We start from the raw sequence: 18,285 nt of genomic DNA on the forward strand, positions 1-18,285 counted from the left end.
TGTTCGTGACAGTGCAGTAGAGCTTCGCACCCCTCACTGCTATTTCTGCTTCGCCGCCGACGTCATTTCGAGGGCAGTGAAGGTATCTCTTCATTGGTGCTCAGAGATTGACGGAGATCCAGAAATGAGTGAGGCCATGAATTGAACTTCATGCTGGTATGTTCGTGAGGGGTTTTGTGGGGACGCATGATTGTTTGTCGTACCACGATGGCGTTTGTCTTTTAACTTTTTAACTTCCGATTGAACTTATCCATGTGGATCGTTGTCCACCATTTTCTTGGTAAAGCTGCTCATACAGTGATCCATCTGAACAGTCAACACCTGGCATAATCGATTAATATTACGATATACTACGTATCACTTGTTTCTGTTCCATCGCGAAAGGGTGCTTTGAGCAGGATTTTTAGAGACCTCGTTTTTCCTATGTTCTCTCAGATGCGTACGGCACACTCGAGGTTGTTTTGAGTGTAATTGAGTAATTTCCATTTGTGTCTCTCAATAGTTAATTTTTCTCACCGTTTTGTCCCATTGTTCATACCGTTTAAATTTCTTTCTCCCTTATATGGTCATGAGAGAGAATAAATTGGGCTCCCTGGACTTACTGTGTATTTTCATAGCTTAGAAAACGCCGCCCTCCCATCTTACGAGGACGTGCTGTAAAGTAATACATCCGAGTGTTTAATCTGTTCTCAATATCGGTTGAGGTATTAAATGTCATGCATATCACTCAGTCGACTTTCCTGCTTCACTGGCGTAAGTTACAACCCTCTGGCGCTAGAGGGCACCGAATTGTAGGGCGTAACGTAGCGGTGTGCCACGTAACTACGTCGGTGCTTGAGGCATCCTCAGAAAACTGAAAGCACGAATTTTAAGAGTTCGTGCACACATGGAGAACCCTCTCGGTCAGCTTGAGAATTCCAGACCACATACGACCGCTGCAACATTTGCATCAATTTGACGTGTTGCGTTCACTGTCATCGATTATCCTCCATACAGTCCCGACTTGATCGAATCTCATTTTCAACTGTTTTAAAAACTGAAAAAACACCTTCGAGGACTTCGCTTTGATAGTGATGAAGCGATGCAATCAGAGGTGATGTTGTGACTCTGTCAACAATGAACAATTCTGCACTGACGGTATCAACAAACTGGCCTCTAGTTGGCAGAAATGTGTTCCTCGCTAGGGTCATTATGTTGAGAAATAAATACGTAGGCATGAAGATTATGGATGTAGAACGTTAATATTACTTTATTTAAAACGCTTTAAGGCTTTTAATATAATACGAAGTCATTACTTCTACAACCCCCTCGTTTTGAAATTATTGTGCAAAACCATTACGCAGCTGAACTCATGGAGAGCATATTGATGGTCGATAAAGTACCGAGAGATTCAGGTACCAAGCTGGTTATTTGAAGTTAAGGCTCCACGACCGGCTTTTTGAAATGTCTCATACAGTGACTTCTCATCTTCTTCCTTATACAGTTATATGACACTATAATGAGCAAAAGCCATACTATTGTAATATATCTGACACAGGTGCAGCCGGTCTGACATTCCCCGTCTCATTCCACGGCCAAAGATGCTGAGCAGCTATTAAAATTTTTAGTTTCCAAGGCTTGGTTCCTTCCACACTACTATTTTTGGGGTGTTAATTAGGGGTTACCTGATGCCTTAATATGTCAGTCATATTAATAAAAAAATCTTAGAGCAAAAGGCAGTTTGTTAATACGTATGTCTAGTATGCCTTCAAGGCAAACTCTCCGAAGCTATATCTTGACGTGCAGTGCTGAATTTTGAGGTGATTAGTTTTTGTGCTACTCAAGCGTCTGCAACATGAGGCGCTGAGACTCATAAGGGCCTAAAGCACACCGTCGTCGATTGCGAGACTGTTGCATGTATGAACGCTCATGGCATCTGTTGACCTTAGGGTGAACCAGCTTCATTAGTGGTGTATTGCTACACTGTATATATGAACATTTACAAAAGCTTTCTCTCCCATTTCTGTGATATTCACATCCGCAGCAGCCCAAAGCACAAATTTTCATTGCTGTAGGAACGGTCACTCGTTGCACTGTTGCCCATTTCTTCATAAAAGCTGGAAGCCCTTGAAGCAGTATCCGACCTTAGCCCTACGCACCATGGTTTCAGCTTTCCGGTCTGTAAAATAGATGCTGAGGATTTAAGAGCTCTTAAGGGTGTTACCGACATCGATACGAAACCGAAAGTTGATGTTCATGCGAACGATGAAGATTTCAGAAATTTTACAATGATGAAGTGTTCAACGGGTTGCCATGAACTGTTGTCTAAGATAACATATTCTTCATCGGAGTTGTGGGAGGCCACCATTATCTCTAAGCACTTGGAGGAAGACCACAGTTCGTTATACCTCCACAGTTTGTATACGTCTTTCGAAATCTAGTACACAAGTACGTAGGAAAAAGGCAAATATCAACCCTGAAACACAAACACTTAACAAAGCTTCGAGATCAAACTTGAAACACATAGATTTAACAAAACTACCAGATTTCAAACCTGAAGTGAACAGACCGTTTGATCTGAAACTCAAGCCAGAGAGTGTGCTTAATGAAAACGATTTTAACGAGGACCATGAAGTGTGGGAGAAGTCATAGCTGAATGTGTGTGGTACATTTAGTTCCTCAAATTTACGTTCTGATTCCAGCTTCACATTAATTAAAAACTGTACAATAGTAAAAAAGACATTATTGCCAGAGCCTATGTATGAAAATTTTGTCAGTTAACATTAATAATAATAATCCCACATAATAATTAAAATTTCATAAAGTGATTTCATTATTTTTTTGTAGACAGTTAGCTGCACTGGGCCACGCTTTGCTGTGCCTCAGTCTGCTTAAATGGAAAAGAAAAAAAAAAAGAGCATTCGTTTCTAATATGGATATATGTCCTAATCTCCTTGTCTCCCCCTGTCTCTGTCCATTTCCTCCTCCCCCTTTCTTTGTCCATCTCCAGCGCCTTCTCCCTCTCTTTGACGGTCACCTCATCCCCCCTCTCTCTCTCTGTCCATCTTCTCCTCACCCCCCCCCCCTCTCTCTCTCTCTCTCTCTCTCTCTCTCTCTCTCTCTCTCTCTCTCTCTCTCTCTCTCTCTCTCTCTCTCTCTCTCTCTCTCTCCTCCTCCTCCTCTTCCTCTTCCTCTTCCTCTTCCTCCTCCTCCTCCTCACGCCCCCTCTCTCTGTCCATCTTCTCCCCCCCCATTCTCCCTTCTTCTCATGCCCCCTCTGTCCATTTCCTCCCACCCCTCCTTCCATCTCCTCTTCCCCACCTCTCTCTGACCTTGACCCTTGTTTACTGTTACTGCAAATTCAGATTCTGTAGTGGTGTTCTAACCATAAACCAATAAGCCGTAAATAGAACGTTCCATTTTGCTAACAACGTTTCTCTATTGTATATTTTATATATAATTTACATATTAATAAGTATATAGTCTGTGTGTGTCTAAACGTTTATTACAGTAACGAGTAAAAGTTGAGGTAAATTGGAAAGGTATATTTTTAGATTTTTATCAACTATATTTTTCGTTTATATATTACATATATATTTTTATGTATTTATTGAAAATATACATGAATTAAAGAATGAGGCATCTAAAAACACACCCACATCAGAATTCAACATTGTGTCAAAATTTCAAGGCAGTCATTTAAGAACTTTCGGAGATTACGTTGTTATTTATATAAATATAGGATGTTGAGACTATGGTAATAAAACAGAAGTCATACCTGAGAGACTGGTGGTATGCCCACACAACTGATTTTCATAAACATCTATTTTTCTGAAAACTTTGTCTATGCTTTGGGCACTTATAGTTCTCAATGCCTCATTTGGTAAATGAAAAGTGGTTAGCCTTGCAACTAGTCCTCCACACTTTTGTGATTTCTGAATGATTAGTTTGCAGTCAAGGAGTAGTGGCTGAGCTGTTCCCTAGAGGCCTCTGTATGGAGGACCGAGGAGTACTCACGGCAGGAGCAGTTCCGCAGTAGAGCCTCCTCATCGTCAGAGTCGGACCCGCCCAGGCCGAACAGCGACAGCAGCTGGTTGAACAGCACCCGGCCGCCGGCTCCTCCTTCAATGGCCTGCAACAGATAATCTTGCTTAAGCAGTCTCACCGATCAAGGACAGCAACTTCGTTCAAAAAGCTCAGAGGGGAAGTACTTCATCGTCATGGACGTCTTATGTTAGCCACTGCTTCTCGTTCGTGGTATTATTCCCATTTCCAGCAGCTACACATGAAACGCACTAAATCATCCCAAAGATGACATGGAAAGTTTTTGCGGTGCTATCCGTGTATACAATTTTTCCGGTGTTCAGATCACGTGAGTTCTAAGTTAAAACTCAATATCTTCATCTCAGGTTATGACTCTTTGCCAGAAGTAAAGCTTGTTTCCCTTATATCGGAGTACAAGCTTGTCACAGGTCAGGTGAAATCGCTTGGTAGTCCCAACTTCAATTAGTGGTGTAACACCACCTGATGGGTTTCCAAATCCACAACGAGGCAGAAAGCTCCCCACCAGGTCGTGATTTGAGGGGTGGAAAGTAAATGGAGATCGAAAGGTTTTATTTCTTTGAAGACTTTCAAGTGCTCGTATCCAGGCACCACCGAGATTGTCACCTCCAGGCCTACCAGGAGGCGAGAACTAGAACGTCTTCAAGGAAATAAAGCAACAAAAATGTCATTCTTCAGGTATAGGTGATCTCATTTCCCCTATCACCCCTGAATAGTGGTTCAGTGGGGATTTCTCGCCTTTCCACATGCGAATCCCGCGCTACATATGACGACACTCCGCCAATATAAGATGGAACACCAAGCTGCTTCACTCAATCAAATACAAGGGTGGATGGCACTATGTCGGAGGCTAACTTTGCACCCAGCGGTCAGTCACCTCCTCACGAAGATGATAATTACCTGTAGGTCCATCTTTATGCAGAGGGTGGCCACCTGCTTAGCTGAGTATTTCGGTCAGAGGGTTAGTTGCCCTCTGTAATAAAAAAACTGAGTTAATCGATCAACAACGAACTTAAACGGATGTCTTACGACGTCCGCCCCGAGCAGATGCAACGAACAAAAGCGAACAAAATGAGGAGGAAAAAAAAAGTGTTCGCCTACCATGCAGCGGGCCCGGGTTCGACTCCTGGCCAGGCTAGAGATTTTCTCCGCTCGTGGGCTGGGCGTTGTGTTGTCTTCATCTTCCTCTCATCATCACCGACCTGTAAGTCGCCCAATGCGGCATCACCTGACATAAGACGTGCAACTCGGCAGCCGAACTTCCCCGAATGAGGCCTCCCAGCCATCAATGCCACACTTCACTTCATTTTTATACAGATGGTTGCAGAACCTCGGCTATTCAGTATAAAATGTCAAATCTAAACACCTACCCCGTCTAAATTACCAGTTGGTATTTTAGTTGAGGAAGCAGTTTCAGCGCTACATTGCGCCATATTCAGGCCTCCTCACCGACAGTTAGGAAGAATCCCGCCTCTGGTCCAAACAAAATAGTGATGAGCCAGACGGTAAGTGATATACGAAGTAATCGCTGTGATAAGAAGAAATCTACGGATACCAGCCACTGAAAGCTAGCCTCTGTTTCGATTGGACCAGAAGTGGGGCTCTTCCTACACGTTAACCAGGGCACCTGAAGATGGAGTAAAGTAGCGCTGAAACTGGCTGCACGAATAAAATAACAGCTGGAAATTTAGATGGCTGAAGGTGTTTTGATTCTTCATGTTGTGAAGATGATTATCTTCGCAAACTCGAGTTTTAATTCAGATTTGAAAGTTTAGTCATGTCATAGATTATTATTTTATCTACCAATGTGGAAGACCTGTTACCACACCGTAAATTACTCAAATGTAAGAGGGAATTACCTCTACACCATCTGTCTATTGTAAGGAACCTTACATTCTCGAAACTTTCGCACGTTAACCGAAAAGTTCGATTTCATATAAACTGTGGCCAGATTTCGGATAATTTTCTCACTTAAATTATATAGTTCTCTTCTTAAGATATCTCTGAACATATCTCATTATCAAGGGACTGTTTTGCTGATGAGATACTTTCATCATTCACCTCGATCCATTTCATAATATCGACCTTGTACCGTGGAAATTATTAATCAAAAGTGTCAACTGAAATGATCAAAAAACAAATTTATAGTAAACGTAACATTCATGTAAACAAAATTTATATCTCCATTTATAATTTTTGCAATTTTACTTTTGATAGTGAAATCGATATTATAAAATAACAGAACGCTATTATTTTTCATATCGTCAAAACTTGCAACTTTTGTTATTAAACATTAAGCCTATCAGTCTTCACTTAAATCATTATTTTCAGAAAACAAGGCTTAAATTAAATCCAAAAAACAATTTCAATTAAGACAGTGATATTAATACTAATTTGGACCTTGTCCTGTTCTAGAAATTGCCGCAAGCGCGTTAGAGTGGGTTTGTCATCTACTGAGTTTGGTACGTGTTGTTCTCTGATCGAATATGTTCTTTGTGCAGCTCAAGCATGTTCCACACTGTCTATTTGAAATGTGTCAAATATGTGGTGATAAACTGTGTTTCAGGGAAACGCAGATAAAAGAAGAACATGAATGAAAGCAGCATAATATTCCATCGACTCGTCATTTAAACGTCCCTGGACAAAATCTTTTCAACAGGTTATAGAGGAACAAAGAAAGCAGCCCTTACACTGAGGCCAACTTTGCAAGATAAGTAGTATGTATCTGCAAATGTAACGCATTTGCTCTTACTACAAATTTTAGCGTTGTTCAAACTGTGAGATAGTTATTGCATAATAATTTTGCTTCGTAATATATGGACTGTAAGTAAGGGCGTTCATTATACTATGTGTAATGTAAATTTTGGTCTACATGTTTGTCTCACAAAGAACAGCTTACATCTTAAGAAAGATATAACAGCTGATTCAGGCTGATCGCAGAAACCGATTTGTCATTTTCAGTAAAACATCAGTAGGTAATGTCGCCACAACGTTTTGTGCTCAGTAGCGTATATTACCAGCCATTTAAAGCTTATTATAATGCAGCCATGGTTAATTATATAGTGTTTGAGTAGTTAAATGAAAAATTAAATTCATTTCTTAAGTTCTGAGGGTGCAACGTCCATCGTCACTACTCATCTTGAATCATCTAATACTTGAATATTAATTGTATGGAGCGAGGAGTCCGTCCCACGTTACTGCTTAACTCATGTGGTTTATTATAAACATATGCTTACGTATGAACCAAAACAAACATTTGAGAAATAAGCGAAATAAAACTTTTCAAGTATGAAAAATCACATGGCAGCGTATTGTTGCAACCCAGAACGATATCATGGGTAAATATAAAATTTTTGAAGTCCCTCCCTGGTCAATGGTGAACAAAGGCAGGTTTGCGAAAAATGTTTGCATCAGAACGTCACACAGGCAGGAAAGGTGATACTGCAAACAGGATGGCACACAGCGAAGACCATTGCTACAAATCACTAATTCGAGCTGACTGAGTCGCCAATTGTGCAGTATGTCAAACAGAAGGGAGCATAAAGTCATTCTGTCAACCATACATCATGGAGTAACAACCCGTAAATCATATGCAAGAACAACTTTTAGTACACTGATGCTGCAGGAAGTAATAAGCTGAATGCCTGAAACGAAAAGTGTTGCACTGAAGTATGGTGAAGAGTGTTGATGGGCTCCGAAAACCAGGCCGCATTCAGTCACCTTCACCAGAGGATAGTGCCATTGCTTCCATTGCTACTAATCCGTGGGCTTCTGATCCTTCTGCTGTTCAGGTGCAATGAGCCTGTTCCTATCAAAAGAAACCTGTGACACTACGCCTATCATTCGCCTGATGACTATCACCTTCGAGAGAGCATCTAGTATGCCCTGCTGGACTTAGTCGTTGTGAGCTGCCGCCTCCTCCTCCACTGACGTGAAGACTTGGAACTTTCTACCACTTGCTCACTTGGGGCCAAATTAATGTTGTTTGGCATGTTGTCGAACTATATTTGTTTTGGGTAGGCACACTAGGTCCTGCTCCTCCTCCGAATTGCATCTGTGAGTGTACCCAGTGTCTATGGCCTCGACTGGTGAAGTGGCGGCGACATAACACTGCATGACCACCACCGTCCCGTGCACATTTCCTGGGAGCTTACTAGGGCGTTACCTTGAACGTCCACGAGTGCGCCCTGGTAACCTGGTGTTGCGCATCGCAGCGAAATTGGCAACGCGTGTTACCCTATGGCTCCCAATTCCATGTACCTGCCGATGCAGTCGCCACTGACACGAAGATGACTCAGTCCTAAAACGAGGGGCGATGAATGTATAAACCACTAATGAGACAGCCTCCGGGCGACCAAATGGTGCTCACCACCACACCCCACATTTCGCCATCCTGCACACGTAGGGATCATCCTTCATCGATTCCTGCAGTAAGGTTAGATAGCCAAAACATGGTTTCGATCAATGGGGCATCGATTTATTATATCCCTGACAACTTTAAATCTACTGCTAATTTTTTGTTGTTGTATATCTATTATTGTCTCTTTCGTACCGGACAGGAAACAACATGAAATCCGGTTGGGGGATTTTCGCTGCCAGAGGAGTGGGTCTTTGTGTTGTCCTCATCATTTAATCATCATAATTCTGAGAGTGACTAGAGTGGACTGTGTAAAAAATTTGACTGTGAAAAATTGGGACTGTGTACGGGCGCTGATGACTGCGCAGTTGAACGCACCACAAACCAAACGTCATGACCATTTCACCGAGCGGGTAGTGCAGTGGTTAGCACACTGGACTCTCATTCGGGAGAAGACGGTTCAAACCCGTGTCCAGCCATCCAGATTTAGAATTTCCGTATTCTCCTAAATCACTCCATGCAAATGCCAGGATTGTTCCTTTGAAAGGGCACGGCCGATTTTCTTCTCCATCCTTGACAAAATCCGAGTTCTTGTCTAATGACCTTGATATCTACGTGATTTCAAATACAATCTTCCTCCTTTATTTCTGCTATCTCTCTCCGGTACAGAGCGGCAACACGCCGTATTGGCATTCAGTTGAAGTCGATATGTATATATTTCGTTTCTAAGCACCAGAAAATTGAGGCTATCTCGAAAACCCGTTGTTAATTGTATGCTATGTTCCACCAACATGGCTGAAAATGTTATATTGGCGGTTAACGAACTGTTGCAGATTGCGTCTTATGAAGTATGCCGTTTCAAGGCAACGGCATAGTGAGAATCTATCGAAAACGCATTGTTCTTGGTACAGTGTGTTATAATTAAATGCCATTTAATGACATATCTACAATTAAAACTTTCAGGAAAGGGTAAGATTCAAAATATTGTCTTAAGCCATTCACGCTTGGTAATGAGTAGCGTTGTAGAGGTGTAACATAGTACGTAATGTGTTGCTGGTTCGTGCCTCACTGGATCAAAATAAATTTAACTAGAATTCGCGTTTTATGATGGTTTTGATACTTTCGTATTGGTTTTCAAATTTACATTCTATTACATTCGATGTTACGTAAATAGAAGTACGCTCTTTTTGGGGAGTGAATTTGTTTGATTGGCTTAATCTACAAGACAGGTTGCGCTACTTGCAGTAACATATTTTGCACTTTGTTGTTTTAAGTTTTATATTTCACATGCCATGAAAATTCTGCTACTGAATTGGAACAGTGGTCAAGTAAGAATGACCTTAGGGTTTTACTAAATAATGACAATGATGAAATAATTTTTGTCGTATGTCGACAATTATTGTAAATTTATATCGCACTATTTGTAATGGAACTTTTATAAGCCTTTGTCTTTATGGCTGGACATGGTACTTTCCTTTCTCACTTCATAACTTGTTTGTGCGGTTTTTTGTGTACTACAGGCAGAACAACATGACTACCATAAGGACAATGGAGGAAACGTGCGTTTTAAAAAAGCAAACATAGGAATTTGACATACGTCCATTTCGTAAACACTGTGATTTGTGGTCCAGATAAATCCTACAGCTGCCGCTGGAGAGCGCTGCTGTCGCATATACCACGTTGAGGCACACGTACCGTGTGCACAAGTAGCATTGTTTCTGAGGTTCAGCAGCACTTTGAAATCAGCACACTCAACGTCGACGTTGGAAAGCACGGACCGTGAGCCGGCGACTCCACGCGGCGTTGAGTTCCTGGTTCCGGGACAAGAGGGCGTGTCGGGCGCTGGTGAGGAAAGCAAAGGGACAGCGCATGCGCGTCGTGGAGAGGGCTGCTACAAACGAGGACACCAGCGCAGAAAACTGTGAATATCTTTCTGATATCTTGCGCTCCGCAATCTTTGACATTGTGTTAGCCCGTTACTGATTACGTGTGATGGTTGTACGTCGTGCTAAAGGGTCTGCACCCTCTGCCCTTGCCTAAAGCTAACATTGTGCTGAACAAGGGTTAGAAATCACTGCGGCTGATATATTATTCTGACTCCTGACTTCTGAGTCCTGGCTCCTGACTTCTGATGTCCGTTCACTAGTGTCGTTCTCTTAGCAAATTAATGATGCAGCACTTCTCATCGGGATACGGAATAACTGTGTTGATTTATCTAGCTAATGGCGTGATAAAACTTAAACTTTGCAGGAATCTTTGGGTGTGTTAATTAATTTCTTTTCAATTCGTGCTCAAGCTTTTTTAAAAAAAGGCAAAGAATTGTCGTTGGCTAATCTGTGCAGTCTTTCTTATTGGTGCACCGAATAACTTTTTTTTTATGATCATGCTTTTAAATTGCACGTCGTAAATTATGTACTACCTTGCCTCACGTTTTGTATAGTGTTTCCGGTAATGTGCTGCTGTCGTCAGTACTTTCTCAAAGAGCACTGATTGATTTTCTCTGTTTTAGAAAGTTGTATTTTCCTACTGTGACGCGCTCTGTTTGCAGACATTACTGGCTGTGTGTTTAGTTAACGCCTTGTGGAAACATGAGGTGGGGTTGCCTGGATCGCGGTCGTGCCTGCCTGTTGGTCGGCCGATGTATAGTCGTTATTGTTTATGTGGTTTCTGAAAATGTTGAAATGGGTTCCACTTGGTAAGAGGTAAATGCTAACTTATTTAGCAGTGACGCCTTTGCTTCTGATATTTTAGTCGTTATTGTTTATGTGGTTTCTGAGACTGTTGAAATGGGTTCCACTTGGTAAGAGGTTAATGCTAACTGATTTAGCAGTGATGCCTTTGCTTCTGATATTTTTATAATTTTTCTGATCTCTTCTTGTGCTTTTGTAAAAGTATTTCTTTTAAGGTTTGGAATTTTCGTAAGAAATGCTTTTTTAGTTAAGCAGCTTTTTTAAGTTGGGCTCTTGCTTTAAAATAAAACCTGGATAGAATATTGGTTTAAAATACTTTGGTTTACACAGTTTCATTAAATGTAAACCAGATTATTGATGATCACTCATTTATTATGTATGTGACAGGATGAACATTAATAAAACAGAAAAGCTGCGGGGATGGGTTCCTTGCTGGAAATGAAAGAAATAAGTCCTATGAACTTGTGTCCGAAAATGCTTCGTTGCCGCTGACGAATGACAGTTCCTCTGACTGTATGATTGACGCAGTGTACTGTGAGCAGCAGAATTGTGCAGTATTCACGTCGAGAAGAAGCCGAGATGATGTCTGTGAGTTGCCAAGCAGATGGAAACAGCCCAGAGCCAACACGGCTATACCAAAACAAAGACCCTCACAGACATCATCCACATCACACAACATTTCAAGCCCTACGCTACTTTGTCGAAAACTGACATTCTGAGCCCGTGCCTGTGTAAAAAATATAGATTGACTCATACATAGAAGATACCAGCAACCAGCCACTTTTTACAATGCTATTTATTTATGTAAATAGCGCTGTTATCTCCAGACGGCTGGTTTACGTTAAGATACATTTTACATTAACTTTCGCCTTTTGTTTTCCCAACAGATCAAATTTCCTTGGGGTGGTGGTGCCGATGAAAAATCCGCGCCATTACGTTCCAGTGCAGACTGCTTGTGATCTTGCAGCAGCGAAAACTGTATGTTGCACTTTTTTTATGTATATGTATGCACGTAATACAAAGCATCACTCACACACTAAGAAGTTTCACCACATTGAGGTATGTGTACAAAGATGGTTGTAATATCGCAATCTTTGTATACACACCTCCATGTGGTGAAACTTCTTAGTGTGTGAGTGATGCTTCGTATTATGTGCATACATATACATAAAAAAGTGCAACATACAGTTTTCGCTGCTGCAAGATCACAAGCAGTCTGCACTGGAACGTAATGGCGCGGATTTTTCATCGGCACCACCACCTCAAGGAAATTTGATCAGGTGGGAAAACAAAAAGCGAAAATTAATGTAAAATGTATCTTAACTTGAACCAGCCGTCTGGAGATGAACCTGTCGTCGGTTCAAAACCGGTAACGGTGCTATTTAAATAAATAAATAGCTTTGTAAAAAGTGGCCGGTTGCTGTTGTCTTCCATGTAAGAGTCAACCTATATTTCAAGGCCTTCTTGGGCGCTTATGTGATCATGGGTCTTTTCAGACAAACGAAGTTGCAGGAAGGCGGCGGACTGTGCGCTGTGCGTACGCCAGATTTGGAGGACAGGGTTCCAAAGTACATTGAGACGAACCCTGATACAACCTCCAGGCAAGTGGTCCGCCAACATGGTGTAAGCGATAGAGTGCGGCAGTCCATGATGCGACGTGTGATCGCGTGCATTACATCCTGTGTAGGCCACTCTGAACATCATTTGTGACATGGATGCGATGCAGCTCAGTACTCAGTTCCGGATCGATTTGTTGTTGCACACACACCGTCCATTTCAGGACACATGTTCAAGGGACCTTTTCTCCTCCATTTACAGTCAGGAATCCGTACCTGCAGTTTGTCGGTTTTATTAATGTTCACTCTGTATATTATTGCGGCTATCAATTATCAAGTGTACTTATTACTGGCGTGTAAAGGCTAAGTATTGTGTGAAATAAAGATTGTTAACTGTTTCTTGCTTCTATAGGCTCAGTGGCTTCCACTCTCGGATCCCCATGCCCTTTTATCACATCTCATTATCTACATTTTCTTCTGTTTTCTAATACAGTTCATTTATTTTTTGTAAAGATGACTTTCTCATTATTTTGGCTCAATATTTTGCTCAAGATCTGTCAGTGTTTTCGTTCTAATTCAGCCAGCAAACAGGTTTCACAGAAGATCACGCGCGCGCACACACACACACACACACACACACACACACACACACACACACACACACACACAGGCAACAGAATTGTAAAAATGAATATTGATATTTCTTTTCTGTTTTGGAGAGATTTCTGTATTTATCATTGTAATTTATAATAATAAGTTTTTATTATTATGTAAACATTATCAATGCAAAAAGTTTTCCAAGCTACGGGAAACACTTACAAAAGAAACTGCCTTTCTCTATAAATACCAAATACGTGTACCAATAAAAATTATTAATATAGTTGTTTCAAGCGAAATCTTATGATATATATGCGCAATTGGTCATATTACTGAAAAAAATCTTCGTCAGAGTGTTAGTGCACCACTGATGTTCGACTTTGAAGAGTATCCATACACTGAACGTTCAACTTGTGCGCTTGACTGAGTGGTGGTGGACAGTTGTTTAAGATGAGTTCGTTAGTAAAAATGGCGAGGCTTCTGTAAATCTTAGAGCAAAACAACACGTAAAAACATTGTGGACAATGGAAGTAACTAATGTTTACTTACGTGGGCTCAATTAAGATATACTTCTAAGGCTACCGTCACTATTTAAACACAGATGACAGGTACACAAGATTACAGTGCATGTCTCGTTCTTTTGTGTCCAAACTATCATAGGGCGAAGCCAAGTGTCAATATTTTTCTGGCTAGCGTCCTACTCACATAAGATTTTCATTTCCTAGTTTGCATGTAAAATCTATTTAACTGCTTGTTCCTTCTTTTTTTTAAAGACACACAGCCTCTGGATTCATCATTGGAGAGTGCTTTTGTATTTAAACCTAGATGGTTACACTGATCCACCTGGCAAATCTATCAGATAAGCCTGGCGTCGGTATGTTCCGCTGAGTCAAGGCGACAGAACGAGTTCTGACACGGATACACAGTTGGGAAAGCGAAAGAGAGTGGAGCACACCCACGGGTCCGTGGTTCCTGGGAGGGTTTTCCATGTCATGCACACTCAAACGTTTTACCATTTCCGCTTACATATCCGGCACACGCACGCATGCTCGTAAGTTACTTATCAGTAATTTTACTTGTTTACGAACGTCAGGACATGTCAACATGTTGTCTCTGACCGGGATAAGAATGCGGTAAACATCTCCGTAACCGCGTTATATCGATTTCAGTTGTGTTTAGTATGTTTTTAATAATTCTCGTCAAACTGATTAAGTTCCTGGAGAACTTCTTTTTCAGTTTTTAAAATCAAGTAATTTTTTAGTGAGTGGAAAATAAGTTCAAATGTGTGTGTGTAATATTATGGGTCTTAACTGCTAAAGTCATCAGTCCCTAAGCTTACATAATACTTAACCTAAATTATCCTAAGGACAAACACATACAGCCATGCCCGAGGGAGGACTCGAACCTCCGCCGGGACCAGCCACACAGTCCATGACTTCAGCGCCTTAAACCGCTCGGCTAATCCCGCGCGGTAGTGGAAAATAAACGTATTTAATTCGCTTAATAACGTTAAACGATGAAGGCATGAACAATCATCATAAAACGCACATACGCGCGCGCACACACACACACACACACACACACACACACACACACACACACACACACACACACACACACACACGCGCGCGCGCACAAGAAGACTTAAGGAACGTAGTTGTTGATATTCGCTCTACGAACCGGTTCCCTTTAAATATGTAAAGCTTGGATTAAACAGCTTTAATAGGAAGAAAGTTCATAAAAGACAGACAACAAAAAAAGCGAAGAAAACTTCCATAGAATTTTCAGTTCCACGGAGAAAACTGATCAGAAATCTAATAAAAGTAATTTAACGGTTTTACCAATATTTTAGGTTGGACTCCATGAAACAGTACATTTACATTAAAGAAAAGTAATTTTTTGGAGTCCCTAGAGCTATGTCGGTACTTTCTCTGATTTTATTTGTATGAGCCATACAAGTTATAAGCTTCGATCAAGAAGTTCCCGTTTGAGGGCGTTGCTCCAGCATATATATAACATAGCACGACTTCGATCTGGGTATGTAAGCACCGATATGTACCGTAGGTCGGGGATCAGAGTGGCATTCGTGTCTTTCCGAGATGTGTGCGGTAAAGACGGAACGTGAACTATGGTGACGTTATTACTAGATGCGTCCAAACAGGATCCACGTGTGGTTATTGCTTTCCTGGTCGCCGAAGGACAAACACCGGCAAACAGCCATCGGAGAAGGAAGAATGCGTATGTGGCAGCATGTCTGTCGAAAGCTGCGACAAGTCGTGCTGCTGCTTCATGACAACAAACGTCCGAAGTATGACAAATGTATCCCAGAAGTTCTGATCTTCCCCAAGCGATCATCACCCCTTCAGTCCCTGAAGAAATGGCCTTTAGAGGTCGACGGTGCCTGTTGGACGAGGATTTGCAGCAGGCAATTACGGACTCTTTCATGCAACAGGACATAATGATTTACCAAACGGCTATCTTCAACCTGGTGCGTCTGTGGGAAGATGCCTCAATGCTCACGACTATTTTGCCTGATTGGCATATCGATTGTGGACTGTACAGTCGTCGAACGGAAACTTTTTGATCGTCCCTTATATTATAAATCATAATAAGAACTACGATTTAATCCAATTTTTATGCTTTAAAATATCAATATTTTCTTGTGAAAGATGTTGTACTCCACCTCCAATGTTCGGTTTAGCAGAGTTATTATAAATGAAGCTCCATCTGCCATGAGGGTGTAGTACCCTCCCCAATATCCAAAAGGTCTCAGCCGTTTACTCAGAGACTAGTAACGACAATCACTGATTGTACGTAGTAAATTCGTTGATCTGTATGGATTATGCTTCTACGGTTCGCCGTCTGTCCTGACATTGTCTTCGCCTGAGGAGTACAGTGACGGAAAAAAATCGTAACACCAAGGAGTGGTGCGACATAATCGAAAGTTGGTAGGCGTGTTTCTACCACTGAAAGATAATGGTTATTAAAATTTCGCGCCATTCACCTAAGAGTGACACTAGCAGAGCCACTAAGAGCACGAAAATCAGAGTTGATTTAAATATGCGCTGTAGCGGTCGTGACCGTTAGTTACCTTTGACATTGGATGTGATGAGCTGACGTTAGTCAAGAATGCTTTTAGGGCGACAAAGACGCCGTTATCAACACGTCACTGAGTTTGAACGAGGTCATGTAATGGGATAACGAGGAGCTGCATGTTCCTTCTGCGATCCTGCAGAAAGACTTGGCAGAAATGTAGCCACTGTTCATAATTCTTGGCAGCGGTGATTAAGAGAATGTACGGGCTCAAGAAGACCGGTCTCCGAACGGCCACGTAGCACTACTGACAGGGAAGATCATCGTGTTCGGCGTATGGCTGTGGCGCATCGTACTGCGTCTGTTGCAGCAGTTAGAGCAGCAGTTGCCACCAAAGTGACGCAACGAACTGTTACAAATCAGTTACTTAAAGCACAGCTCCGAGCCAAACGCCCTGTAGCGCGCATTCCACTGACTCCAAACCATCGCCATTTCCGACTTCAGTTGCGTCGAGATGGAGCTCATTGGAGGGAAGGATGAAGGTCAGATGTGTTTTCTGATGAAAACTGGTTTTTCCTCGGTGCCAGTGATGATCGTTTGCTGGTTAGGAGGCCAATTGAGGGCCGGCACGCAATCTGTCTTCGTGCTATACACCTGGAGTTATAATCTGGGCTGTGACTTTGTATGAGAGCAAGAGCAGTCTCATGGTTATGGCACGCACCCTGGCTGCAAATTTGTACGTCAGTCTGGCGATTCGACCTGTTGAGTTGCCGTTCATGAAAAGCATTGCGGGGGATGTTTTCCAACAGGATAACGCTCGCCTACATACCGCTGTTGTAATGCAATAAGCTCTACAGGGTGTCAACATGTTGCCTTGGCCTGCTCGATCACCAGATCTTTCTCCAATCGAGCACATAAGGGACATAATTGGACGACAACTGCAGTGTCATCCACTGATCAAGTGCAGCAGGCATGTTTGCAGGTGACGGTGTCGTTTATCGACTAATAGAGTCATCAGAAGACCAAAACAAATTGCAAAACGATTTAGAAAAGATATATGAATGGTGCGAAAAAGTGGTAGTTGACCCTAAATGACAAAAAGTGTGAGGTCATCCACATGAGTGCTAAAAGGAACTCGTTGAACTTCGCTTACACGATAAATCAGTCTAATCTAAAAGCCGTAAATTCAACTAAATACCTAGGTATTACAATTACGAACAACTTAAATTGGAAGGAACACATAGAAAATGTTGTGGGGAATGCTAACCAAAGACTGCATTTTATTGGAAGGACACTTAGAAAATTTAACAGACCTACTAAGGAGCCTGCCTACACTACGCTTGTCCGTCCTCTTTTAGAATATTGCTGCGCCGTGTGGGATCCTAACCAGGTAGGACTGACGGAGTACATCGAAAAAGTTCAAAGGAAGGCAGCACGTTTTGTATTATCGCGAAATATGGGAGAGAGTGGCACAGAAATGATACTGGATTTGGGCTGGACATCATTAAAAGAAAGGCATTTTTCGTGGCGACGGAATCTTCACATGAAATTCCAATCACCAACTTTCTCCTCCGAATGCGAAAATATTTTGTTGACACCGACCTACATAGGGAGGAACGATCACCACGATAAAATAAGGGAAATCAGAGATCCTACGGAAAGATAGAGGTGTTCATTCTTTCCGCGCGCTATACGAGATTGGAATAATAGAGAATCGTGAAAGTCGTTCGATGAACCCTCTGCCAGGCACTTAAATGTGATTTGCAGAGTATCCATGTATATGTAGATGTAGATCCCACAAACTGACATCCGGGAACTGGTCAACACAAAGCATGCTCGCATTCAACATTCTGGCGGATACATACGTTATTAATGTAGCAGCATTTCACATTTGCAACGGCTTATCTTGGAATGTTAATCAGTGAAGTATGTTACACAGACAAATGTATTTCCGATATTTCATTACTCTACATTAATTTTTTTGGTGTTGCGATTTTTCCCTCAGTGTAGC

General features: G+C 41.8%; 1 protein-coding gene across 1 annotated transcript in view; it reads right to left on the reverse strand.

Moving 5' to 3' along the window:
* Positions 1 to 18,285, reverse strand: part of LOC124612855 (trypsin-1-like) — a 110,680-nt gene that overhangs the window by 45,537 nt on the left and 46,858 nt on the right. Inside the window, exon 2 of the mRNA XM_047141284.1 lies at positions 3,997 to 4,111. Within this exon, the coding sequence (XP_046997240.1) occupies positions 3,997 to 4,111 (115 nt within the window). The remainder of the gene's footprint in view (positions 1 to 3,996; positions 4,112 to 18,285) is intronic.

Source organism: Schistocerca americana, chromosome 4 (genome assembly GCF_021461395.2).
Source record: "Schistocerca americana isolate TAMUIC-IGC-003095 chromosome 4, iqSchAmer2.1, whole genome shotgun sequence".
NCBI classification, from domain to species: domain Eukaryota; kingdom Metazoa; phylum Arthropoda; class Insecta; order Orthoptera; family Acrididae; genus Schistocerca; species Schistocerca americana.